This window comes from Eleutherodactylus coqui, chromosome 13, assembly GCF_035609145.1.
Source record: "Eleutherodactylus coqui strain aEleCoq1 chromosome 13, aEleCoq1.hap1, whole genome shotgun sequence".
In the NCBI taxonomy this organism is placed as follows: Eukaryota; Metazoa; Chordata; class Amphibia; order Anura; family Eleutherodactylidae; genus Eleutherodactylus; species Eleutherodactylus coqui.
The window spans coordinates 105,101,010-105,128,216 of record NC_089849.1 but is presented as its reverse complement, the minus strand read 5'-3'; the positions used below and the strand labels follow the sequence as shown (position 1 = coordinate 105,128,216).

The 27,207-nt window shown below is 47.2% G+C and overlaps 1 protein-coding gene across 1 annotated transcript; it reads right to left on the bottom strand.

Annotated features, from left to right (window-relative positions):
• On the bottom strand, positions 1–27,207 carry SUZ12 (SUZ12 polycomb repressive complex 2 subunit). The gene is made up of 16 exons (XM_066587547.1): positions 26,944–27,207; positions 24,047–24,093; positions 12,638–12,702; positions 10,980–11,048; positions 10,824–10,873; positions 10,665–10,750; positions 9,502–9,733; positions 7,358–7,454; positions 7,170–7,275; positions 6,505–6,682; positions 4,891–4,982; positions 4,649–4,792; positions 4,124–4,281; positions 2,904–3,102; positions 2,741–2,820; positions 1–1,515 (listed from the first exon to the last, which is right to left on the bottom strand). The coding sequence occupies exons 1-16, from the start codon at positions 27,095–27,097 to the stop codon at positions 1,167–1,169; spliced, it is 2,106 nt and encodes a 701-aa protein (XP_066443644.1). The 5' UTR covers positions 27,098–27,207; the 3' UTR covers positions 1–1,166.

The window sequence follows — 27,207 nt, the reverse complement described above, 5'->3', positions numbered from 1 at the left end:
GGGTTGGGAGGGGGCACTTCATTTTATAGTTTATTAGAAATGGACACGACAAAAGTTAACAGGACACAGGGATCTGCCACTGTGTCGTGTGCAAACATTGCCAAACGGGCTACATAGAGCCTACATGTCTTTACATATGTGCAGGCAGGGACTGCAGGGAGACAAGGAGTTAAGACAAAATATCACCCTTCTATTCAGAATTATCCCCAAAGCTATAAAACCTTTCTATATTGGTAGAGAAGCATCAGTCAAAGCCGAAACCACATGGTGAACACTGTCCCTCCCCACAAACGTCATTAAATAGCATCGACAACGAACAAACATTCACATGACCGACCCCTCGCTTTATGTACAACTGGAGTAGAAGATTGTAGATACAATAGAAAAAGGTGACGGAAGAGCAGAGGCCGGTGATCCAAGCACCACACATCCCGTATAAATAAAGACTAATAATCACTGCGGTAAGAATAAGGACAACCGATCCAGTCAAAACCAGAGGGGTGAAGGTCACCAGTGGAATCGGGCAGCCAGAACCTGGAGCCTGTATGCAGGGCAAGACCCTCCCAGGAATATACAGCCACAAGATGCAGAACTGCAGTGCCAGGCACCAGAGAAGTGCCACACTGCAGCGCTGTACCCAAGGCAGGATAGCCCCAGAATGTGTGACACCGTGGAATTGAACACCACTACAGAGGAGACACCCATAAGTTACAATGGAGAGCCACAAACATGATACTGCAGATCCAGCCCCCCAAGAGAACAACTGATACTGCAGAGCCCGTCACCATGCTGGACACTGCTCAGCAGCCGCAGTACAGTCTGTATACAGTTTATTCATTGGGACATTAAGTAGCCATGAACGTTACCGTCATACAGATTTAACAAATGTACAAGTTTCCCCTAAATTTTAATGTGAGGGAGCACATATTTCATGTTTGTTTTCTGCACCCCCAAAAATGTTAAAGTGTGTGGGTGAAATATAAACTTCATTTGTCATTATGAAAAAAGGTAAAAATAACAGTCTATCCTGGAAGCAACAACAGAAGAGTAAAAAGAAAAACGTAAAAAAGTTCTGTGCCCTCCGGCCTCTGAGGGGAAGGGGAGCTGCTTGGTTTTTGGGGTGTATTGCTTTGCAGGGCACCCTGGGGTGGAAGCTCGGCTCGTCTTCACAGACGCTGCTTTTTGCTCTGCTTCAGTGCCCCTGATGTGTGATCGTTCTCTAGCGCTTGCTCTTTGCCATTGGTCTCAGTAAAGCCATTGACTTGGTGCGTGCTTGTCTCGTCAGTTGTCTCCTCAGTGCTGGAGCTCAAAGGCTCATCCCGCTCCATCTTGGCCTGCAGGTCCCTCAGTTTGGACACAGCCCGGTCTATGGTGGAGATGCTGATCAGACTGAAGTCATGCATGCTCACCAGGTGCAGCATGAAATTTCGGCACAGGTTTTTCTTGATTATTTTGGGTCCATAGTTTTCCACAAACAACATACAAGCATGATTCATCTGATTGTCTGCAATGAACCTGCAGGGAATGAGAAATCATTACAGACTACAACTCCAATCCACTGCACACAGCTGCAAAGGGGACAGAATGCAGTTATATGTATACACACAAGTTCTACAGTCTTCTAATATACTGAAGCAGATTGATGAAACTGTCTAAAACAAAAACGGTCTGTCCATAGCAACCAATCACATAAGCTTTCATTTTTCAAGAGCCTTATGAGGAATGCAAGTTGAGCTGTGATTGGTCGAAAACAACCAATCACAGCTCAACTTGATTGGGGGGGGGGGGGGGGGAGGGAGATTTCATAAATCCCCCCTACTGCGTTTCAGTTTATCATGCTTTAAAAAAAACCTTTGAATGTTACTGTGTTAAGCTGAGTTTACACGAGCGAAATTTCACAGTGTGATTCATGGTGAATGGAGTCAATGCAAGTACATTGATTTGTGAATATTCATTGCGTGCCATACGCACGCAAAAAAGAATGCAGCATGTTCTATTTTGACGCGTATAACGCACAACAGAGCCCTATTGTTCTGTATGGGAGCATATTTATGTTTATATACGCCGTTACAAAGCAACAGAGCAGGACATTTGATCAAAAAAAAGAAGCCAGACTGCGCATGACAGCATGCATGAGAAATGCTGTCATTCGCAGTACAAAACTGCTACCATACACTGCACTAGGCCGCCTCACCGCCGGATAGGCAGCGTTTCATGCATACGTTCGTGCGAGTGTGGCCTAAAAATTCATTGACTGCAAACACAGGCAACAAATCCATGCCCTGCTCTCACAGCTGAAAATCATATTTAATGCTGTGCCACAAGATGCAGACATTTATGTGCACCATACAGTGAAGCAGGTTTAATAAATTAGGCGCTTTAATTCTACTTACCCTCCCCCAAGGCTTAGAGAGCAGCTGTCTATCACACTGCAGACCTCCCTCTCTGAGCTGCTCAGCATTTATACACCCTGGTAATAGCAGTGATGAGAATCAGCTGTAAAACAGCAGCGGTCGCACATGATGTAGTCACAGCAGATTCATACTACAGGTTCAGCACCATTAATTAATGATCACATTTACGTGCTGTGAAGTTTAGGCCTCCTAGCATGCTTGGGCCTCTGGCAGATATTTCCCAGATGTTGCAACAGATTGTAAATCCACAGCAAAATCTGAGTCAGATGTGAATGTTATACTAGATCTGCTGTACGTCATACAATACACTTGTGCCCACCACTCACCCGTGTTTCATTACATGCAAGTTCCACATCTTCATTACTTCTTTCTCCCCTTCGTTAACATCTGAGAATTCTTCAATTTGCTAAACGAGAATAGAGAAAGTAAGAAGCAGCTGCAGTAAATAGAATTGCTCTGTACTCAACAGCTAAATCACTACATGCTTACAGTTATCGTCTTCTCCCTCAACCACTCGGGGTCTTTTTCATCCTCACTGTCCACCTCCATCTCCTGGGGTCTTAGTGGAAGGCAGGAATCACTGTGGAAATACAGGCGATTGTGGCCGCTGCTGTATGTTCGCTGTTGCTCCACTTCACCGTCCTCAGACTCATAGAATTCAGACATTCCTCCTTTTGTACGTTTTGGCCTGGAAAAAGTTTGAAAACATGAATCGTACATGGGAGACCTCAGTTCCTATAGACTCAAATCCTAAAGCTCGTTAAAAGGGACATAGTTAATCATCTTTGAGCCCCATAAAGTTAGTTATGGGGCTCTAAAGCGATTGAGCTGGAAGCCCGGGAAGGTGTCTTTCATATTCACCCAGTTATTCATTCCAGTGCTACATCCCTGCAGAAGTCGCACGCAGCAGAAACTAGACTCTTTCTGCACATGTAACTCTTAGAGATTAGCTTTATTCCACTCTAACCAAGTAAAATGGTCGGTAGGTGTGATGTTTCGACCAACTAGGTCTTTGTCAAGCTTGACAAAGACCTAGTTGGTCAAAACGTCGCAGCTACCTGTCATTTTACTTGCTCGAAGCGGAATAAAGCTGGTCCCTTTGGGACTTTGAAACGACACCTCGTGTGCTGCTGGCATTCACCTTCTGCTTACTTTGTTTGGGTCCTTTGGATCGGAACAATCTTTGCCAGCGTGCACCACGCCGCTGAAACTTCTTAAATTTTAACTCTTAGAGATTAATGGAAGATGCGCATATAGAAAGTCATGTTGCTACTGCACACGAGCTTCGTGGGACACAGTGCTGGAATGAGGGACTGGGTGAGTATGAAAGACACTTCTCTGCACACCCTGTTCCCTTAACTTTGAACCCCATAACTTACTTTATGGGGCTGAAAGGTGATGACTGTGCTGCCCACTCCCCAATACAATATATAGCTCATTTTGCTCAGGCATCTGAGCACAGTGCACTCTTATTTAGGGACCTTTATTTATTGTGAGAATAATTCCACTCGCCTAAATGTGGTCTTGCCAGGAGAATTCTGTCTTTTAATTGCGCATCAAAATCCCCATATTCGACATGCGGTTTTTGGTGTTAAATTTTCCTCATGGTAAAATCCACTGCAGTGTCGCGTAAATATTCTGCCAATGTGAAAGGTCCCTCATAGTGTCAGTGTTTACATTAACACCCAGTATTCAGCCTACATCCTCACCTGCACACCAGGATGTGGGTTATCGGAGTCCTCTTCACAGGTCCATTTCGGCTGAAGGCAAAACCCGGCTGTCGGTGAATATCCTGCGGGTTCCCAGCATAAGACCCATCATAGCACTCGTTGATGGACACATCAATTCGAGCTCCTTTTGGATGATACTAGAAGAGTAGTAGAGTTGGCACTGAACTTTCAAAACTTACCCAAGGAGACATGCACCCCCATAAACAGCATCTGACCCCAGACCAGTGAAAGCGATCAATGATCTCAGTGTCAATCCACGAAATGTATTCAAGAGAATATGCAGAGCAACTGCACTCCTAATACCAGGACATGCAATATTAGCACCCATCCCCACGAATTGGGCGCTTGTAGGAGATACCAATTCTATTTTTGCCATGTTCATGTAGTCACTAGACCCGGTGTCACATGACTTATTTTCTACACCTTGTCACGAGATCCCCGTTATTTCTAGCTGGTCAGTTATAGGTGTATAATATAAAAGTGCTGCTCCAGGGGTCTCCCTACCACATAGTTGAAAATGAAGCGACTGTGGCAAAGCTTCAAGTGCTTGAGAAGACTGTAAAGCTTGCGGCAGTTCAGTGTACACCATGGACAATGCAGGTCGTCTCTGGCCTCCGTCTGCTGCCGTGTGTTGTTGTTGTACAGGAACTATGAGGACAGAATATTACAGGAAATCAGGACTGGAAAGCTGTGGTCCCCGGGACCAGGAGTGAAGAGCCGTGTTCCTTGTAACATGGCCACAATACCTGGTAGAATATGCGCAGCTTCTGCTTGGCTTCTGCAGATGGATCCTTCTCCCTCTTGGTCGGCACTTCTGAGGACGGAGTCTCCTTTACAGCTGTAAATAAAAGAAGGAGCTGAAGATGCTTCACAGCCTCTGACCACCCCTGCTCTGGCTTCCAGAACAACAACTCTTAATGGGAACAACCCTACTAAAAATGATGAAAAAAAGCTAAACTTAGCACAGTCCATTGTCAGGACAGCCAGGAAAGGAGGGGGATAACAGATTCAGCACTACCCCAAGTCTCTCAATCATTAACTGCATGAGAGCCATGTGGCTTTATCAAACATCTCTGAATAGCAAGAGGGCTCTTAATCGACATTTAACAGAGTTGATGACAACAGAAAATCCTCTGAAACCCCAACCCGGCTATAAGCTTGGGGATCCAGACCCTCAGCAGTGACCTACAGAAAGTCATTGACAAAATAGAACAAATCCAAAGACAGACCACAAAAATGGTGGAAGGTCTCTAGAACAAAACTAATCTACAAAAGACTTAAACTCTTTGGCAACATGTACGCAGGCTTTAGTATGCAGCGGGCTTGGGAGTCGGCTCCCTACACGGTGAACATTTTTGGTCATCCTGTCGCCAAGAAGAAAAAAAATGTAATAAGAAAGCACTCAAAAAGTTGTATACCCCCAAAGCAGATCATCCAGCGAAAGAAAGAAAAAAGTCTTCACATAGCTACGTCGATGGGGGGGGGGGGGGGGGGGGGAGATAGGGTTGTCAGAAAATGGTGAGAATTATATATAGTTTTTTTAAATAAATTTTTTTTGTCAAAAGCAGTACAACAGTGGAACAAAAAAATTCCCCAAAACTGTAAATTGGGAATCTTCATAATAGCACTGACCCACAAAATAAAGTTGTCATTTCTGCTGCAGCATGTAGATTACAAAACTAAGACTTCACCAAAAATGGCGCAACTATGTATTTTTTTTTAAGCTTTTCAGTACATAAATGATATATTAAACAGTACCACTGAAAAAAAAAAACACAACTTTGTCCCTCAAAAAACAGAGCCCTCAGACAGCTACGTTGTCAAAAAAATAAATAAATAAATAAATAAAATGATTTTTTGAGTGTGGAGAAAAGAAAAGAAAAGTGAAAAAAGGCCGTGTCACGGGATTATAGAAGACAATTTGCACACCTAGGTTAAGAGAACCCTCATAAGGCTAAGGCCTGTTCTCAGCTTTGGAGGCTCAACTCAGAACCTCCATGGTTGAATTCCCCCCCCCAGATCTTTAAGTTAAACTTAAATGACAACCAGTATAGTCACTATTATAATTGTCCACAGTCTTAAAGGACCCTTGCTTAGTCATACGCCCCTATATTTTTGAATAACCTGGTGGACATGCTATGTTAGGAAGCAGAGATCTCAGAGACAGCGTTGATGTTATCTGTCCATCCCTCCATGCTCCCAGAGATGGGAAGAATGTGAGGACGTCAGTTGCTGAAATTTTTCTTTAGCTGGAAAACTTTGAAATAAAAGTGAAAAGAAGCAGCAAGTCCTGACCTGAAGACCACGACTCTCTTACAGGGCTACACAGCAGACACACTCCACCCTAGCACTCTCCTCACCTATAGACTGCGGGGGCTTTACGGACACCGATCTCAGTTCCTGGGAGGCACTGTCAGAGTTCCGAGTTGCCAGAGGTTTAGCAATTGGTGCTGTGGATTTATCTGTAGAGTCACTTGTCCATCGAAGAGCGAATTGTAGGGTGGGACCCTGAGAGAAGGTCTCAAATGGAGGCAGCCTCTAAGGGAGACAGATACCAACAGTCAGTACAGCGCTGGCACTATGGTAGGTCCTTTTAAGTGTGGCATTACATTCATACAGATACCGACAGTCAGTACAGCAATGAGATTCTAGATCAAGCTGTGGAGCCTAGTTAATGGTCTATGAGGGGTTCTGAGGAGCCCGAGTCTAGGTCACAGTCTATGGGAAGTTGTTTAGCTGGACATGAGCATTACAAGGAGTTTCTAAAAAGGACCAACAATTTATGTACGTACATACAAGGACTGACCGACAGTCTGCCACTGAGCTATATGGATATAACAGGGGGTTACAATATTGTTTTACTAGAGATAAACGTGCACAGCAGCTGCTCATCATTACACAGATAAGTCAGACCGCTATCACACATCTATGCCACCATTACACCAATCTCACATCAACCTCCTTCCTCCTCCACACCCACCAGAGGCATTGGCGTCATCCCCACCTTCCTCCAAACCCCTCTTACCTTGCCATCTAACATGGTCTCCCACGTGGCCCTTTTCTTGTTGACCGGACAATCCTCCATCTCCTGCATGGCCACTTCATACTCCCCGTCTAACAACTGTAAACGCCTGTAATGAGAAGAGTCAGACACTTAGCACCAGCAGACAGTATAGGAGATGGACGAGGAACCGCGTGACTCCAGCGCATCACCTGTTCTTATCAAACACAGTCATCTGCGCCACAAACGTCTTCTCATCTCTACTGGACAAGTTTCTTTTACGTCTAGTAGGAGGATCATCCGTAACTTCTACAAGGACAAAAAATGCTTCATATGAGTACAATACAGGATGTATGCACACAGGTTCAGTATAGGATGAACAGTGTATGGACTGTACATAGACTCCAACAGAACAGCAAGTATAGCTCATGTTGCTGAAGTCGGTTTCTTATTCACTAGGAATATTTCAGTAACTATACAGAACCCATTTTCACAAAATTCATTGACTAGAGTGCCTCAAGAAGATAAAAAAAGAAATACCTGGCACTGAGACTATCAAAGTGGGCAATCAAGAGTGTGATTTAAAGGGTTAAATGAGTGCCAGTGATCTCACGCTGCCTCCACAAAACAGATGTCCTACATCAAGTACAATCCAGACTGGCAGTCTGTCACTCTTTACTAAAGCTGTCCACATAGATATGATAAAATCCTGCTTTAATGTCCAGTTTTGGCCATTTCAGTGGATCGAAGTCTGAAAATTACATGTGATGGGTTGGTTGCGATGGCCGACATTGTATGTGGGTGTGTCATGCTGGATTTTACACAGGTGGTGGTACTTATCTTTTGTGTTTGTTAGCGCCCCCCCCCCCCCCCAAGAATTCTCTTTTAATTCATCACGAATAAAAATCATGCTTTAGGAAGTCCTTGTAAATAGATTGGATTCCTCTGCCCCAGTGAAACTATTGTGATATTTTTCTACAACTCTGTGATCAAATTTTTACACTCATGCCCACTGGAGTCTTGCCTTTGTTTCTCTTAGGCCTCATGCCCATGGGCGGGTCGGGTTCCATGAGCGGGAGCCCCGCTGCAGGATGCCACCCTGCCCACGGCACAAGGAAATTACGTGAGGATCTGCGCAGTAGTTTTGGAGAAACTTGGCTTTTATCAGTAGCAGGAAATGCATAGAGGACTACTTCAAGTAGCGCTGGATTTTCATGAGCTGTAGGCAAGTTTTTCCAAAAGTGCCACACAGATCTACACAGCAGACATATCACTATGATCACTGCGACAGGCACTACCTTATGCTACCCTCAGAGAGGGTGCAAAAACATTGGGGACAGATTCTCTTTAAGGTAATGATAGTTTTCCATCACTGGTGTACCACTTGAAAACAAAAATACATTTAATGGGATTAAGAAACCGGACAAATAAAGATACTATGTTCAGCATCATGCGGTAATACAGGCCACAACTGAGGATCAATATAGCTTAAGTAATGTGCAACTACAGTTACTCCACCAGTAGAATAGCGAGTGCAGCTATGAAGGATTCTGTACTTACTAATGGATGAGACACAGAATCAGTACAGGATAAGTAAAAGAGCAGAGTGGGGAATGTTTATTGCATGCCTCTTGATAAATCTGTTGCATCTCTGGCCATCCCGTGTGTAAAAAGAAAAATCTACAGCAGCAACCAGCTGATGTAGATTTGCAGTAGAAGAGATATCAGTATCTGGCATGAATCGTAGCAATTTTGCCAGGCAGCATTTAAAGGGGTTTTCCAGTGAAATACTATTGATGACTTATCAGGATAGGCCATCAATAGTTGATCACCTGGGGTTCTCCGCTCGGGACCCTGACTGATCAGCTGAGCGGGGGCATGCTGTCAGCGCCACAAATACACAGAGGTCGGCGCTTGTAGCTGCAGACACGGCTCTTACTGATTTCAGTTACAAGCACAAGCCACTACACAAAGATCGGAGCGGAGGCTTCCGCTCCGACCTCTGTTATTACGGTGCTGACAGCATGCGCCTACTCAGTTGATCGGTCGGGGTCCCGAGTGGCAGACCACAGACGATCAATTATTGATGACAGATCATCAATAGTATTTCACTGGAAAACCCCTTTAACAATGCTGCTTCTAGAAAGCCCCATCTACATTTTTATGGACAATGGGATTGAGGGGCATTTGCAAATTTATGCACAAGAATGACTGCAGTTTTTGCTTTTTTGCCAGAAATTTTGCACATTAAATTTCCCCCATAATAGTGAGTGCACTATATATTTTACATGTTCCTAGTTTGTAGTTATGAGAAAACTACATGAAAAGGTAGCACTTTCATAGTCACAGTACTCACCGATGTTCTCATTTGTCTCTCCGTTGGTCAAGCCATTCAAGTCACGGTGTCCTGGTCGGGTGACTCGGAAGAGCAGGGAGTATGACTTCACCATATGGCTATTGCTCGGCTCAAATTCATTGCTGGACACTGCCAGGGATGGGAAGTTGCTGATTTTCGAGTGGCTGAGGTCTGGATTCAGAGGCACCTGTTTCTTGCCTGTGGGGACCTGTCTTATGGGGCAGCTGACATCCTGTAAGACAGACAACATGGTATACAGAGTCCAAAACTTAAAATCACTACTTTTCTTATTTGACAGCAGCTTAGCAGAGCTTTTATAGTAGAGGAAGGCATTTAGGATTCATTATCACTAATCACCAGAACCAGCTCTGCAGACACTAAACAAGCAGGGAATATAGCAAGAATTTGTTATGGCTATAATAAAAAGAAAATCAGAACACACGGTGCATTGCAGCTTGCTGGTACATGTTAATCTCTGCCAACTGTCCACAGCAACTACAATGTGCACATGAGCATCAGGACTGGACCATGGGAGCAATGGAAGAAAGTGGCTTGGTCCAAATTAATCACATTTTCCTTTACATCATGTGGACAGCCGTGTACGCGTGCCGCTTCACTGGTGGAGAGGTAACATAAAAATGTACTATAGGGGAAAAAGGCTAGCTGACGGGGCAGTGAGGCTTTGTACAATGTTCTGTTTGGAAACCTGTGGTCATGGCCATCATGTGGATATTACTTGACATGTACCAGCTGCCTAAATATTTTAACAGAACAATTACGCCCCTTCATGAAGATTATTCCCTAATAGCTTCTTACAGCAGGATAATGTGTCCTGCTACACTGTCATGTTCCTCCATCCCTTCCTGAACACTTTTTGCAGAGTACAAGGTATTGTGTATGCCCCTCAGGATCTCAAGTTGATCGATCAAATGTAGGAGGTGTGCAAAACCAGGTACAATCCATGGAGGTCCCACTTCCCAACTTGCAAGATTTAAAAAGGTCTCCTGCCAACATCACAACACACCTTCAAAAGGTCTTCTCGAGCTCATAGCTTGGAAGATCACTGTTTTGTTGGCTCAGGGGGAACTTAGTCAATTTTAGGCGGGTGGTTTTAATGTTAAGGCTCATTGGTGACATTGTATAGCACTCAGTGGAGCCATTACCTTGCGTTTCTTATGGCACACCTTCACCAGCAGAACCTCCAGGGTTACAGAGTTTTGTTCATTCTCAGAGTTCGCAGCTGGCTTATCTGAAGAAGAGAAGACATGTCAAGTTCTGCACTAGAACAAAAAAGTTTAATATCCCGCCATCACGACACTTACCACTTTTATGGAAGAAGCCGGTGAATGTGAGCTGTAAATGAGCAGAGAGACTGGAGGGAGAGAACAGAGGTATGAAGAAATTCAATCTTATTAACAGCAAATGCTTCAACTAAGGACATTCCTGTAATAATCAGTCAGACTGAAGGAGCAGCTTACCTGTCTGTCTCATGCTCGCCCCTCATTTTCTCCACCTTTGACAGCAGGTCATTCACTTTAAAGGCCTTCCTGCAGAAACAAATCAGCCGTGCTGTAAAAGAGTCATTTATGCAGACAAGCACATGTGAGCAGGACTAGATCAGGACAGGCATGCTGCCCCCAATGTAAGCAAGAATATTCAAGTAACTGGCAGAAAGTGGAGATTTAGAAAATGGGGAGGAATGGAAACAAAAACTACAGTGCTCCCTCGTCTATCGCGGGGGTTACGTTCCAGAGACCCCCGCGATGCATGAAAATCTGCAAAGTAGCAGCGTTATAGTTACATAAATCAATCTGTCAAGTGAACTGCTAAACAATCGCAAAAGTGAACGAATCACGCGCTCTTCAGCAATGGCAGTTTACACGCAATGAACAAAAGAACAGCATGCTACGATCAGTGAGCCAATCAGCGCCCAAGATACAGAACACATTCCATCAGCCAATAGTGTGCCGTTGGCAAGCGCTAGTGGCGTACTGTATTTTCTGTATGTACTGCAAAATTCGACGGTGTAGCGAAAAACTCTGCAAAAACAGAATTATATATGGTCTAGCTAAAATCCGCGATGCACTGAAGCCGCGATATAGCGAGGGATCACTGTATTAGCAAAATGATGAGAACCCTTGTGGAAGATACTAAGTGACCCATACTGGTTACTATCTGGATTTATGGTTTTGCTGTTCAACAAAGCTGCTATTTTCATACGTCCGAGAAAATAGCGCAAGATTTGTGCGTAGCAAGAGGGTCAAACCCTGCACAAATATGAAACCCTTTCCTTTGAATGTGGTCCTGCACAATGAGTGATTTTTTTTCCCTTGCATCATATTGCGGTACGGGAAACAAATTGCATCATGTCCCATTTTTGGGCGTGCCCTTGCACTTCCCATTTTTCTCAATTGGGCAGGCACAGCCTCGGACGGCATGTGAGCTTTACCCATTGAAAACAATGGGAAATACTCTGCGATCCTCTTTTAGTCGTGGCGGAGGATTGCTACTTTCCTGAAGTGATGCAAGGTAATTTTAATACAAAAACGCCTCGCACCTGTGCGGACATCACACTTTGGTGAGCGCAATAACGGGTCAGATTTCACGGCCCAATATCACACTAACCTTGTGAAATTAGCCTTAGGCTGCTTACATCTACACTGTACTTTCTATTAGAAGGCATGATGCAGTGCTGCATACATTACAAGACTTAGAATGGGGTATATTGGGTTCCACGAGTATTTTCTGTCAGTTGGGTAGGAAAAGTGGCGCTGCATGCGACAATATACTTCACATCAGAAACCATCGGCGATAGAGGCTCCTAATTGTTCCTCTCATGCAGATGTAAACACACCCTATGCAGCGAGGGTCCACAGAGGAGAATATGTTACACCACATATTGGCCATGATCAGCCAGCTGCACCTGAAATTGTCGCTTCAACCATTACCTGGGCACATGGGGAACTCACAAGATTATTATGTAAGATCAGCAGACAGGTCTGCTGGGCAGGCAGGATATTGTGTGACATGTGTGAAATGTATCCAGCAGCAGGGGCCGCACGCTTACAGCATGTAACAGGATAGGCACTGCAACACAGGTGAGGAGTCAGTCATCATAACAAGCTGTATTCATTACCTTCTGGCATTTGATCGGGAGTTACGGTGAGACATGTACGTGAGCGTCCGGTGCAAAAAGATGGGCTGGAAAGAGAGGAAATCAACACATGATGTAAGAGTAGGCAAAAACTTCTTTTAAAGCTGCAGATCACAGCGTGACAGAAGACACAAGAGGGCAACGCACAATATACAAGTAATAATCTGTAGAGACACGGAGCTTTGTGTGCTACTACAAACCTGTATATAATATGCACCACTGCATATATAAAGGGTCACATACAGTATAAATTGAAGGGATAGAGAAAGAATTATCAAAGCCCAGTTTTACTGAAAATCAATAATTTTAATTTGGAAGTTTCACAACTCTTCAAGCATAAAGTATCCAATGAAATGCAACATTTTGAACACTAACACACGCATGGAATATGGCTGGAAGTTATACACAGTCAAATCACATTATTATGACCACCTCCCACTTTTGGCGTCGGCAGCATGTAGCCCGTGAAAGTAGTAATGCGCCGTGGACCAGCTTGGTGGGAATATAAGGTGTGTGATAGCCTGTCTGGTCACAGATCACTCCTTTGTCATGGTTAAATGGATCAATCACTATTGCAAAAAAGGGATGATTATTGGGTTTCGGGCCAAGGGTGGCAGGATTTCTCAAAAGTGCAGTTAGTGAACCGTTCGAGTGCAGCTGTGGTGAAATTATTGTGAGTGGATAAACGGCACCATTGGGTATAACTGATGTGGAAACTAGAGCACTGCTGATGCGAGAGGAGAGCGTCAGCTACTATGTTGCCTGAACTGCGCCTTTCCTACACAACGCTCTACCCCTCTAAAGTGCCCCTGCTAACAAATGGAACTGTGCAGTTCTTTGAGATGGTGTAAGCGGCCGATAGGTAGTTGGATCAAAATAAGGGACATTTGAGACGCAGAGAAAGTTAAGTCAGCTGCTATCCATGAGCACACAACACTGGTTGCCATGGGCTTCTACAAAACTTTTTTCCAGCCAAGGATCAAAAGTATCACTACTGGAGGCACCATGACGGTATCCAGCCAATTGATTTGCTGACTGAAGTTCTACCATGCGTTAAGTTTTACAGGTTCAGCATTGTGTGCCTATGTTCACTACAAATCTCGGTTCCATGGAAGACCGGTGATCCGACCTGTTGGGAGTTTCACAGGTTCTATTATTTGGTTCAATGGGTCCGGTTTCTCGTCTTGTTTAAAGGAGATGTCTCGAGGAAGCAGTTAATTTTTTTTTTTGCCCAGTCCCCCCCATTAAACACACATTACTAAGCCCCCCTGTAAATGACATTTCTAGCTGGTTCGTACTTACCGTTCCAGCGTTTCAGCAAGTTATAAAAGTTTCCTCAAGATGGCCGCCGGCTCTTTCCCAGTCGCTCGCTGCAGCCCGACGTGCGCGCTCCCGAGACGCCGCCAGCTGTGTCTCCATGGCAACCGGACGCCCCCGCAGCCGCCGGACCAGACAGCAGGTAACCGGCGCTAGCCCCCGGCTCCCCAGCGCTAGTTCCCCCGGCGCAGCGACAGCCCCCCCGGCCTAGCGCTAGCTCCCCCGGCGCAGCGACAGCCCCCCCGGCCTAGCGCTAGCTCCCCCGGCGCAGCGACAGCCCCCCCGGCCTAGCGCTAGCTCCCCCGGCCTAGCGACAGCCCCCCCGGCCTAGCGCTAGCTCCCCCGGCCTAGCGACAGCCCCCCCGGCCTAGCGACAGCCCCCCCCCCATCGCAGCGACAGCCCCCCCGGCCTAGCGCTAGCTCCCCCGGCCTAGCGACAGCCCCCCCCCATCGCAGCGACAGCCCCCCCCCATCGCAGCGACAGCCCCCCCGGCCTAGCGCTAGCTCCCCCGGCCTAGCGACAGCCCCCCCCATCGCAGCGACAGCCCCCCCGGCCTAGCGACAGCCCCCCCCCATCGCAGCGACAGCCCCCCCCGGCCTAGCGCTAGCTCCCCCGGCCTAGCGCTAGCTCCCCCGGCCTAGCGACAGCCCCCCCCATCGCAGCGACAGTCCCCCCGGCCTAGCGCTAGCTCCCCCGGCCTAGCGACAGCCCCCCCGGCCTAGCGACAGCCCCCCCCCATCGCAGCGACAGCCCCCCCGGCCTAGCGCTAGTTCCCTCGGCGCAGCGACAGCCCCCCCGGCGCAGCCCGGCGCAGCGGCAGCCCCCCCGGCCTAGCGACAGCCCCCCCGGCGCAGCCCGGCGCAGCGGCAGCCCCCCCCGACCCATCACTTACCTGGGAGGCTTCTCGGGGCTGCTGGGCTGGTCTTCTCCGCTGGGCAGCTCCAGTTTCTGCACCTTCCTCTAACAGAGGATGGTGCAGAATGGCCGCTTCAGCGCGCTCCCAAGCAGTGACAGCTCGTCTGCGCATGCGCAGAAGAGCTGTAGCGGGGAGCACACTGAAGCGGCTCGTGCTGAATGGAGAAGACCGGACTGCGCAAGCGCGTCTAAAAAAGCAAGCTGCCAGCGAATTTAGACGGAACCATGGAGACGAGGACGCTAGCAACGGAGCAGGTAAGTGGAATAACTTCTGTATGGCTCATATTTAATGCACAATGTACATTACAAAGTGCATTAATATGGCCATACGGAAGTGTATAACCCCACTTGGTTTCGCGAGACCACCCCTTTAACCAAATACTCCTGGATGGTCTACTTTACCATGTGTAAAGTTGTGCAGTGCTGTATTTATATGGTGATCCTCCCAAACAAATGTTTTTTACATGTTGGGTGCTGCCAACAACTTTTTGTTCTCAGATTATAGCTAATGATATAAAGATTATTCAAGCAGAGAGAGACATTGCTGCAGCCAGTAATAGTTCACCATCTCACAGCTACTGGAATGACATCTACACTGCTTAGTTCTTCTCTATCTTCCATGCTGTTGCCGTCAAGCTTCACACAAGACAGGGAAGCAGAACCTCCATTACTTTGGGCGCGGTGAGAGGCGTCACTGAACAAAGCAAAGATGCAAGCTACAAATCAAATTGTGTTACTAAGCTAACCACTAAATACTTCAATCGCTTTGTGACAGGGTGATTTTTTTCCCCCCAACTTTGCCGTGTTTCAAGAACCACGACAGTTTATGTATTCGCCAATCTAGCCGTATGAGCGCTTGTTTTCTGCAGGATGATTTTTTTTTTTAATGACTCCACCTTTAGATGAAATGTATTGTTTAACTTAATTTTCTGGGAGGATGGGAGGGAATTCTGCCACCATATAGTATAAAATCTCATGTTGGTTTTTTATTCTGGAGAATTATGGAGATAGCAAGTTTATATAGTTCTTTCTTTAAGTGGGTTACTACTAGAGATGAGCGAGCATACTCGTTAAGGGCAGATACTCGAGCGAGTATCGTCCTTTACGAGTACCTGCCTGCTCGTCAGAAAAGATTCGGGGGCCGGCGGGAGTGAGCGAGGGGGGAGAGGGTGGGAAGAGATCCCCCCCCCCATTCCACTCCGCCGGCACCCGAATCTTTTCTGACGAGCAGGCAGGTACTCGAAAAGGACAATACTCGCTCGAGTATTTGCCCTTAACGCCTATGCTCACTCATCTCTAGTTACTACTTTTCTATAACAACACTTTTTAAGTGTACGACACTTTTTGAGAATATTTCCCTCATGTAACGAATGAGATCCGTAGTGAAAATCGTTCAGACAGATTTGGAAGAGCCGCAGCATGCTTATACTCATTTTTTTTACAGCTCTCAGTGAATCAGGTTTGCTAAAATCCCCTTCATTGCATTGTACATTGCTGCAGATTTGGAGTGAATACCACTGGAATTACGCTGTGTGCATACTCACCCTTAACCCTTTCCAATCCACTGTCTGACCTCTGAAAACATTATGATTTAAGGCTGTACAGCTCCGATGTTGGAAGACATCCGTCGGGGCTCTCTTACTATATATTGCCAGCCTCTTTGCTGTCGGAGCCTTTCCAACGTGTCACCTAATGCAGTACTGGCTTTAGCCAGCATATAGCACCGTTGTATAACGGCAGAAAAAGAGTAACCCCCTAGGAAAACCAGGATATAAATTGGATTGGAAAGGGTTAAACAAAACTGAATTTGCATTGCTCCATTCCAAAACCCATACATTTGTATTGTCCCAGCAACAGAAAAACAGAGTGTAGGAGGTCTCGTTTTTTTTTTGAAGGATGAGTCGTAGTTTCCATTGCTACCATTTTAGGGTGCAAGGATCTTTTTGATCACTTTATTGAAGTTTTTTAAGAGGCAGATAAACTAAGAAAAATATTGCAATACTGACAAGGTTTCTCTTCTTTGAACGGTACAGTGGGATAAAACATGGGAATATTTTATTCTTTAAATAAATGAGGAATACCGCGGATCATCCGCACAGGTGACTATCGCAGATTTTGCAATTCAAAGCGGTCATGCGCCACCGGCCTTAGGATTGGGGCGGCTGGGAGGAAGAGATGATGTGCACAACGCCAGTGCTAGAATATGAACGGGTGGTGCAAAAATGGGAGATGATGTGCAAGACACTGGACAGTTGGGAGAGGGGAGGAATAGTGTGCAGGACAGGCAGCGCAAGACTATGGACATATGAGTGGGGGACGGTAGGAGTTGCAGTAAGAGACTATGGATGGAGGGAAGGTGAGTACTAAGCTACAGTTCATGCAATTTTGGAGGTTAGTGCTTGGCAACGGTTCATACAATTGGGGACTGGGAGAGCGCCTGGCTTCAGTTCATGTCACAGGATGGCACCTAGCCCAAGTTTGTAATTGGGGGTCTGGCTATAGTTCATGTGATTGAGGGGCTCTGAATGTGATTATACTGCAGGGAGAGCCTTGGATGTGTACACTATGTTGTGGCACTGTGCACTTATACTGGGTGCATGCTTGCTTGGAGGAGGGTTTTGGATGATCTTGGTATATAATATTGAGGGGGCTCTGGATGTGTATAGATCATTTATAGTACCGTACAATTTAGTACAGGAAGTATTTCAATATTAATATATTTAAAGGTGTGGGACTTGTGGGATTTAAATTGAATGGGAGCTGCACCCGCAATACCAGCCCGGGCAGGAGCACGAGTACAGTGTAATGATCTTCCTCTGCTGTCTGTACTAACAGCGGTGCCAGGAATCGGCTGATTGCTGGGATCGAGAGTAGCAGAACCCCGCTGATCAACTAATGATGACCCATCCTGAGGATGTGTCATCAATAGTGAAAATCCCGGAAGCCTCAGATAACCCCTTTATATTTGGCAACCGAAAAATTTAGAATACAAAAGGAAACGGCTGCCAGGTAATATGGAGGCCAAGTATTTGCATCCCTGCATTCCACAACCCATAACATCTTCCTTTTCCGCCAACTGAGCCTCGTCAGGTCGTCTTTACTGGAGGAGTCGTCGTTTCCACTGGTACAGTGCTTCCCCGAAAAAAAGACAGGGTCTTATGTTCATTTTTGCTCCAAAATATATATTTTTTTACATGTAAAGCTGCCTAAACACTATTTAAGAATCATGCTGTGGCTTATTTTCAAGGTAGGTCTTATTTTCAGGGAAACAGGGTACCACTTGGATTGCTTTTTATTACATTTGGGAGGCGTGTCAATAAAAGAAACAGGCAATTCTAGAAATTTTATTTTTGTAAAACATGCTGCTCCCAGTGTGGAATAATGTACATAATTGGGGAGATTTATGAAATGGTCTTAGTTGCCGCTAGAAACCAATCCCAGCGCAACTTTCATTTTGTATTCTGCTCTGGTAAAACGAAAGCTGAGCTGTGAGTGGTTGCTCAAGGGGCAGCTTAGAGTTTTTCTTTTAGACAGTCTGATAAATATCCCTTAAGGCCTCTTTCACAAGGGCTACAAAATCATAGCTACAAAAACTCGCGTCGGTGAAGCTCATGGTTTCCAATGGGTTCTTTCAGGCTACAAAACATCTCATGTGAAAGAACCCATTGGAAACCACAAGCTTCACCGACATGTGTTTTTGTAGCTATGATTTTGTAGCCCATGTGAGAAAGGCCATAGGAGACTTGAGGATGTGGTCGTTTGATCGCTAGTACATCACAGCACACTACTTATGCAAGAGCTCTTCTTTTAGACGCTGCTGAAGGAAGAGTCTAATCGTCTGTCTTGCATGATGTCCAGTTGCCACAATAATCCACTAGCACACCATGACTGCATCTTAGGGGAAGGGGGCTCAATAGGCACCCCGTCAACCACATACATGCCGCAATCACTATTGACCACAGCATATAAGGCCTTAAACATCTAGGATCTGATGTTTTTCTGCTCCCACCCATTAGAGCAGAAGCCTAGCTGTCAAACAGCTCAGACCCGGCCTGAGAATTCTGTGTTGGCCTTTGACTAGGCAGCCATGTTTTATCAGCCCAGTTTAAAGCCCTTTAGTGACCACTGTATGACCAAACACATATGGCTGGTCAGTAAGGGGTATAATAAGGATTTTATTCTTAGCACAGGCAATAAATGTTTGATCAGTGGGGGAGACCACTGACACAGCATCTAAATGGTTAAGTGATCGATTGGAGAGATCTCCAATCCCAGCTGTGTCAGACTACTGCTGCCCGCCATGTATAGAGTAAGCTCGGCTCTCAAGCCCACACTGATGTAGGGCAGATGTCAGTAAGGGCTTAAAGGGGTTGTCCATGGTTTGAAAAACATGGGTACTTTCTTGCAAACAGCACCACCCTTGTTTGTGGATTCTGTCTGGTACTGCATCTCAGCTCACATTCATATCAGTGGAGCAGAGTTGTAATACTACACACAAACCTATGGACAAGGGTTGCGCTATGTTTGTAAGAAAACAGCCATGTTTTCCTAAGCCTGAAAACCCCCTTTTTCAAGTAAAGAAAAATGATGACCCTTTGAGGTATCTGCTTTATATGGTGGCACTCTGGAGGCACTTAATATGAAGGAATTGCGTATATAACTGCATCCTCACATATTACCTCAGAACCTTTGTTAATTGCAGCGAGGCGCTTGCGTTAACTCAGACATATAGGTGCATATAACTGTGTCTTTACTTACAAGCTGCCTTTTTTAGATGCCTCAGGATCCAGCAGCTGTTGGAGGCTCCTTCAGACTCTCTTATAAGTTTATTGTAGGTTTTTTTTCTGATTTGTAAAACAAACAAAAAAAAATAATGCCATGATCCCCATTCATTTTTGATGTTTAACAAACATTTGCTGGGTGGCTCTTGTGTTCACTTCTTTGACGTGATTTTTTTTTTCTTTTAAACACCCCCCCCCCCCCCACTTTGTTCCCAACACCCTTTGGCACCCAGTGTGTATGACACGTATCCCGCGATACTTCCGCAGTGCTCGCTGCGGAAGTGCCATGGGACGGACGGCTTCCATTGGCTTTAATGGAAGTCGGCCATTCGTAACCCGCCCAAATTCACAGCATGCTGCAACGAACGAGGCTTTTTTTGTGCACGTTGGCATATTTCAACATATTTTGTGACTGTAGGGTGTTTTTTTTTTGTGTGGGGGACACAAACCGGCCCCGCTTAAAGTACTTAATTTGTCTAATGTGTTTCAGATGTGCTCTCTTTCCAGTAGAACTGCACAATGTTTCACGCATATCCTTGGGTATTCCGCATGCATTTGCGTACCCACCCCCATTGACTTCAACGAGTACCTTTGTTGCACAAATATAAAGAAAGATAAACCATGTTCTATTTTTTTTTTGTGCAGCTGAAATGCACATGCTAAAATACGAAGGAACCTACTGTAATCAATGGGCTCTAATCTGTGTATTGCGTGTGCAAATACACCCCCGTAAAGCTACTCTAAGGCCTCATGTCCACGGGGAAAATCAGGCCCGCTACGGATTCTCCATGTAGAATCTGCAGCGGGTCCCTCCTGCCCCGCGGACATGAGCGCTTAAAATAGGAATGTAAAAGAATTAACTCACCCGCAGCGGACCGGGAAGGTCTTCTCTTTCTCACGGCCGGATCTTCTTTTTCGGCTGGCGGATGAACTCGTCACGCCGGCGGCACGTCGCCGACGTGCCGCGCGCATGCGCCGGCACATCCGCCGAGCCGAAGCAAGAAAGATCCGGCCGTGAGGAAGAGAAGACCTTCCCGGTCCGCTGCGGGTGAGTTAATTCTTTTAAATTCCTATTTTAGGTCTCCCGCGGATCCGGACGGCTTCCATAGGTTTCAATAGAAGCCCGCGGGAGACCCGCACGAAAATAGAGCATGGCCCAGATTTTTTCATGCTCCATTTTTAAAAAAAATCCCTTTTATTGACCATCCGCGGGTATTTATCTACCCGTGGGTGGTCAATGCATCCCTATGGAGTGCGGATCCGCGTACGGGAGAAGAGTTAAAATCCGCTGCGGATTTTAATTCTTCTTTTGCCCGTGGACATGAGGCCTAAGTCAAGTAAAATTTAAAAATGTGACCGCCACTTTACAGCGCTCCTGGTGCAATAAAACAACATGATTCTATTTGTAAGTATGATTGGGGGGGGGGGGGGGGGGGGGGGGGGAGAAATACCAAGTTTGTGTTTTACCACTACTTAAGAGAAGAAAAAATAAGTAAAACTGTACACAAATATTTTCAGTTGCTTTGTCACGACATTCTGAGACTTATTAGGCTGGGTTCACACAGGGCGGATTTGCCGTGGAATTTCGCTGCGGCAAATCCACTTGCGGCCGCTAATCTCGGGATTAGCCAGCCATGTGGACAAGATTTCTGAGAAATCTCGTCCACACGGGACGGCCAATCCGCTGCGGTAAGTCAGGCCGCAGCCGCGGTTTCAGAATATGCAGCATATCTATTTATCTTTTCTTTCCGCCGCGGCCGCGCTCTCCTCTATGGGAGCGCCGGCCGCAGTGGAAGAGCGAGCGGCCGGGCCGCTTCAAAGCCACCGCGGGTTTTTTCGCGGCGGTTCTCCCAGCAGAAATCTCGCGGTTTTTGCTGCAGCCAAACCGCGGGATTTCCGGCGGGAATACGCTCAGTGTGAACCCAGCCTAACATTTTTCGTTGATGCTGCTGTGAACTTGTTTTGACATGGAGAGCCATAACATGATGTAGCACAATAGTTTTGATATTAAAAAAACAAACAAAAAAAAACAAAAACAAAAAAAAATCCTCATCAGATGCAGGGATCAAAACTAAAATATTACAGATTGGCCCCCTGCACACAGGCAGAAATTCCACTGCAGGATTTCCGCCCGTGCCCACCTGCATTGGATTCCATTACAAAACGCAATGCTAGGCAGACGGCTGCGATTAGTCCGCGTGAAAACACACACCGAAAACAAGTCGTGACATGTTGTATTTCTATGCAGATCTCACAGAGGCCAGCACAGGAATGTCAGTAGTGACAGACCGGCTCCACTCTGCGCATGAGCAGGACACAGAAGACGCCAGGAGCAAGTGAGCCGCAAGTCTCTTCAGCAGCACAGGTCCGCATCCCGCTGCGAGAATTCTCGCAGCCGGATCTAACTTGGCCGTCTGCAGGCAGCCATTAGAATTTTGTTCTTTTTACGGCATTCACTGTCCAGGATAAATGTAATATTTTAAGAGTTTGGATTTTTACGCTACCATATATTTTTAACTGTTTCCATTGGAAAAGGGTATGTTTTTGTTGATCTTATTTTTACAGTTATGCCTTGTGGTTCCCACTAAGGGACTTGAACTTACAATCACTTGACCGCCCGTACAAAAACAGCAATATTTCTGTATTGCTTCAAATGATACTTTTTACGTTGGGGCTTATCAGGCAGAGATACCCTGAAAGCTTTATTAGGCTGCTTTCTCTACTGGCGTAGGGATGGGGTTGAAGTATTCCTATCTCAACTTTTCATGGCCAAGATGGAAAAACCTGGCCCTCTGTATATGATCACCTATCAGAAACAGCTGAGCACATCAGCCCAGGGCTGTTTGTGTAGCTCTTCTCAAAGTGAATGAGAGCAATGGAAATAGTGTAGTACAGCGCGCTAAGCTGTCGCCATAGCTTCCTTTTACTTCAATCGGAGCTATAGAAACAGCAAGGCCTCATGTCCACGGCTAAAATAAAATTTTAAATCCAGAGCGTTTCACACGCAGCGTGATCCGCGCCCCATAGGGATGCATTGGACACCAGCAGGTAGTTAAAATACCTGCGGATGTCATTTTCCCCTGAGGCGTGTATTGCGTGTGCGGGAAAACACCAGCAGCATACTCCATTTTAGTGCGGGTCTCCCGCAGGCTTCTATTGAAGCCTATGGAAGCCGTCTGGATCCTTGGCACACCCGCAGCTGAATTTCTGCTCTCCGGCACGGGAGAGGAGTTAAAAAAAAAAAAAAGGAGTGCACAGAGCATACGCGCGGCGCGCTGCCAGGCCGAAGAAGGAAGATCCGGCCATGATGGAGGGAAGATCCGCAGAGTCCGGACAGGTAAGTAATTATTCTTTTTAGGCCTCATGTCCGCGGGAAAGGAGGGACCCGCTGCGGGATTCTGCATGAAGAATCCGCGGCGGGCCTGATTTTCCCCGGGGACATGAGGCCTAAGGGTCTTAAGGTGGCTGGTAACTATACCAGCAGTTTCTCATCTCGGCTATGAATTTCACAATGACTATTATAGGAATTGTAGGCAGCGAAAGTGGCAAATCAAATTACAGGTATAACTGTGTATTATGTGTAGGTTATTACTGGGGCACAACTGCTGATTAACATGCAAATCATCTCCAGTACCTGAGGGGTTAATGCAGTCACCCACAATTTCTTACTTTTTGAGGTGTTTCATAAAGCACACCTCTGTCCTATTCTGATCATCATACAGTGGGGTCTTCCTGACAAGTCACATACTACTACAAATGTGCAGGTGATCTTGATTAGTGTATTCATATGGAGACTTCCCCTTAGGCTGTTTTCACATGGCCAAGAAACTCGTGCACGATTTGTGCGTTGCGAGACGCACAAGTATGAACCCCATTCTTTTGAATGAAGTCATATATACAAGTGCGGTTTACCCACAACGGGAAGGGAAAAATTACTGCATGTCCTATTACTTCACATTCCTTGGATCGAATTGCCTATTGATTTCCATGGGTCCTTTCATGCATCACGTGGATCTCGTATGAAATCAATGGGAAACACTTCTGATCCTCTATTGCACATTAAACTTGTGCGAGGGAGATTAGAATTTCCCAGATGCAAATAATTTTTGCCAAGAAATTACCTTGTATCCGTGGGTAACTAGCACATTCATGAGTGCAATATCGAGCTGAATTTCTCGATATCGCTCTCGCTTGTGTATAGGTAGCCTTAAAGAGGTAACGTCTCCATACAGAGAATATTTAGCTCCTGTAATAGGGGGCGGAGAGACTACAGAGAAACTGGAGGTTTAGGCCCCACGCATTCACCACTGACAGCAGCAACAAAATCCATCAGCAGTCTCTCACACAACAAGAAGAACAGGAGAGGACATTACTCACCGCAATCAGATTTCTTGTCCTCAGAAACCTGTAAATCTGGGTGGGTTCTGAAAAAGAAAACAGAACAAGATGAGGAAAAGACTCAAAGGAAACACTCTGCAAGTACATCACCTGCCACACAGAAACTGGCAAGAATGCCAGACCCGCTGGGCATGTACACCAGACCCCTACTGCCATGCTCCCTTTCCCTACAAATGATGTTGCGCCATTTCATCACACACTTCATCCCAAGCACTCAACCACACGCATTTTATTTTCTTATAGTGTAAAAATAGCGCTCAGGTGACATCACTGACTTTGACCAAGGCCCAACACGGGTAAGGGGAGTGACATCATTGGTCATCAATTCTGATATTCTCCCAGGCCCCTCAGATGAGCCACATCATACCTCACACACCTGGAGGAGCAGTCATCGAGGATATGGACAGCCCATCTGATGACCTGGTGCCTCACGGGTACTACATACCTTGTACCTCACTGCCAATACCGCACATTTCACCTGGTGCCTTGTACCTCACCGCCAATACCGCACACCTCACCTGGTGCCTCGTACGTCACCGTTAATAATCAGAATCATACCACAAGTCCCATGTCACACGAGCATATGTGTATTTGCGTGCACGTAGCAGGTTTATGGAATGAAGAGCGCTTTTTTTTTGCGCGTGCATTGGAGTATTTTACTGAACTATTTGTGCACAAAGGGGATGTTCATTTGTGCACGGGGTGGGGGGGGGACCTGAAAAAAAAACTGCACCGATAGTGATCTTGGCCTGAAGAGAGCAATCTTAGTCATGTCGTTGTTGGTCGTTTAGTCGTTCACGACCCTAAAGATGAGCTCTTTCCATGTTTTTCGGTTTTGCACTATGTAAACATGCACAACATTTTTACAACATGCCAGTATCAGCCATCATGTTCTTTGGCGGCCAGGTCTTCTTCTGTCGCTGATCTGTCCAAGCATTATAGGTTTTTCTAGCTCCATTACCTGTCCAGCGCAATTCACCAATTCCAAGAATATCAATGTTAAGTCTTTCGCGTTTCACAATGTCCAATTTCCCTAGACTCGTGCCACGCACATTCCATGTTGCTAGTAGAGGTCACAAATCTTAAAATCGCACCCTAAAAAAGAGTCACATGACTTCAAGACAACCTTAAAGTGCTGACAAACCACTTACAAAGCTGCCATGTAGTACCAGCCTAAGGGCTCGTGTCCGCGGGTGGGTTTTCACTGCATATCATTGATCCCTAAACACCGGTGTAAAGATACACAACACAAATAAATCGCAGCATGCTCTATTTCTCTGTGTACTATGAGCCCTATACACCGTATATGAAACGCCGTCCATGCACAATACACGGCATACGGGCGACGTCTTCATACGCATCCCCACTATGAAATAGAGCCTGAGCGTGTGATTCGCGGGCATGGGCAGTGTCTGTCGGCAGCACGAATGCAGGAAATGTATAAATCACTGTGGAGAGACCAGCAGCATTTTACGCCTGCGGCCATGGACATGCGCCCCAAGCGCTGGGCACAGGGCATTCTGTGTACGGGGTGGCACCATGGAGATGTGCAGCCTTCATCTGAGGCGCCGAGAGGTACAAGGCGTGCTAATACAAGGCCGGCTCCACACGGGCAGAAGCACAATTGCGTATGCGTTACAGCAAGGTCTTACTCTACTTTTTCCGCCCCTGCAGACCACGCTCATTTGTGCGCAGCAAACAAACACACTGGTTGAAATGGCCGATTGAGTTCCAGACGTTCTATTTTACCAGCGGAATTACGCAGCATATCACGCATCTTCTAACGTATTGCGCGCTTCTATGCAGACCTTTGGTGCGCAAATCCACAGAAAGGGTAACACATGTCCTAGCTTCTTTTGCGCGCCCAAAATGCACTCACAAAATACACGCATGCGAGCGTACCCCCTGAAATCAATAGATTGTTAATCACGTACTGCGCAGCCCATTACGTCCATGCGAGGCGCGGAGGGCCCGCGAGGGGCGGCGGCGCGTAGGACCGGCGCGGAGGCCCCGCGGAGGACCGGCGCGGAGTCCCCGCGAGGAGGCGCGGACGACCCGCGAGGCGAGGAGGAGGCACATAGGACCCGCGAGGCGCCAGGCGAGGAGGAGGCGCGAGGCACATAGGACCCGCGAGGCGCCAGGCGAGGAGGAGGCGCGAGGCACATAGGACCCGCGAGGCGCCAGGCGAGGAGGAGGCGCGAGGCACATAGGACCCGCGAGGCGCCAGGCGAGGAGGAGGCGCGAGGCACATAGGACCCGCGAGGCGCCAGGCGAGGAGGAGGCGCGAGGCACATAGGACCCGCGAGGCGCCAGGCGAGGAGGAGGCGCGAGGCACATAGGACCCGCGAGGCGCCAGGCGAGGAGGAGGCGCGAGGCACATAGGACCCGCGAGGCGCCAGGCGAGGAGGAGGCGCGAGGCACATAGGACCCGCGAGGCGCCAGGCGAGGAGGAGGCGCGAGGCACATAGGACCCGCGAGGCGCCAGGCGAGGAGGAGGCGCGAGGCACATAGGACCCGCGAGGCGCCAGGCGAGGAGGAGGCGCGAGGCACATAGGACCCGCGAGGCGCCAGGCGAGGAGGAGGCGCGAGGCACATAGGACCCGCGAGGCGCCAGGCGAGGAGGAGGCGCGAGGCACATAGGACCCGCGAGGCGCCAGGCGAGGAGGCGCCAGGCGAGGCACATAGGACCCGCGAGGCGCCAGGCGAGGAGGAGGCGCGAGGCACATAGGACCCGCGAGGCGCCAGGCGAGGAGGTGCATATTACAAGAGGTAAATACTGAGGAGGGGGAAGGGGGGGGGTATATTATTCTACATGAAGTTCTCAGTATTACTATCTAGGGGGCGCTCTACATACGAGGTATGAGGAATATACTGACTCTCGAAGGCCTGCAGGAAGAGTTCATGGTCGGCCTGGATCTGCTCCATCTTGGGTCTCTTTAGCGGAGGCATAGCAGCTCCTCCGCCGCCGGAAGAGGAGGGGGCGCTGAGGCCCGCCGGTCCGGAGCTGGCACCGTGTTTCTGGGGAGCCATGGGCCTCAGCGCCGGGGAAGCAGCATTCGCGAAATCCCTTCTAACCGGGGCCCCCGGTTATACCGCGCTCTTCTCTCTCGCTCTCACACACACACACACACACACGACTG

Excerpts from the sequence above, each read along its gene's own strand:
- SUZ12 (XM_066587547.1), bottom strand. The coding sequence starts at position 27,097 with ATGGCTCCCCAGAAACACGGTGCCAGCTCCGGACCGGCGGGCCTCAGC. Across the intron at positions 12,703-24,046 it reads GGACAAGAAATCTGATTGCG|CCCATCTTTTTGCACCGGAC; the intron begins GTGAGTAATGTC and ends CTCTCTTTCCAG. Across the intron at positions 3,103-4,123 it reads ACCCACATCCTGGTGTGCAG|GCCAAAACGTACAAAAGGAG; the intron begins GTGAGGATGTAG and ends AACTTTTTCCAG.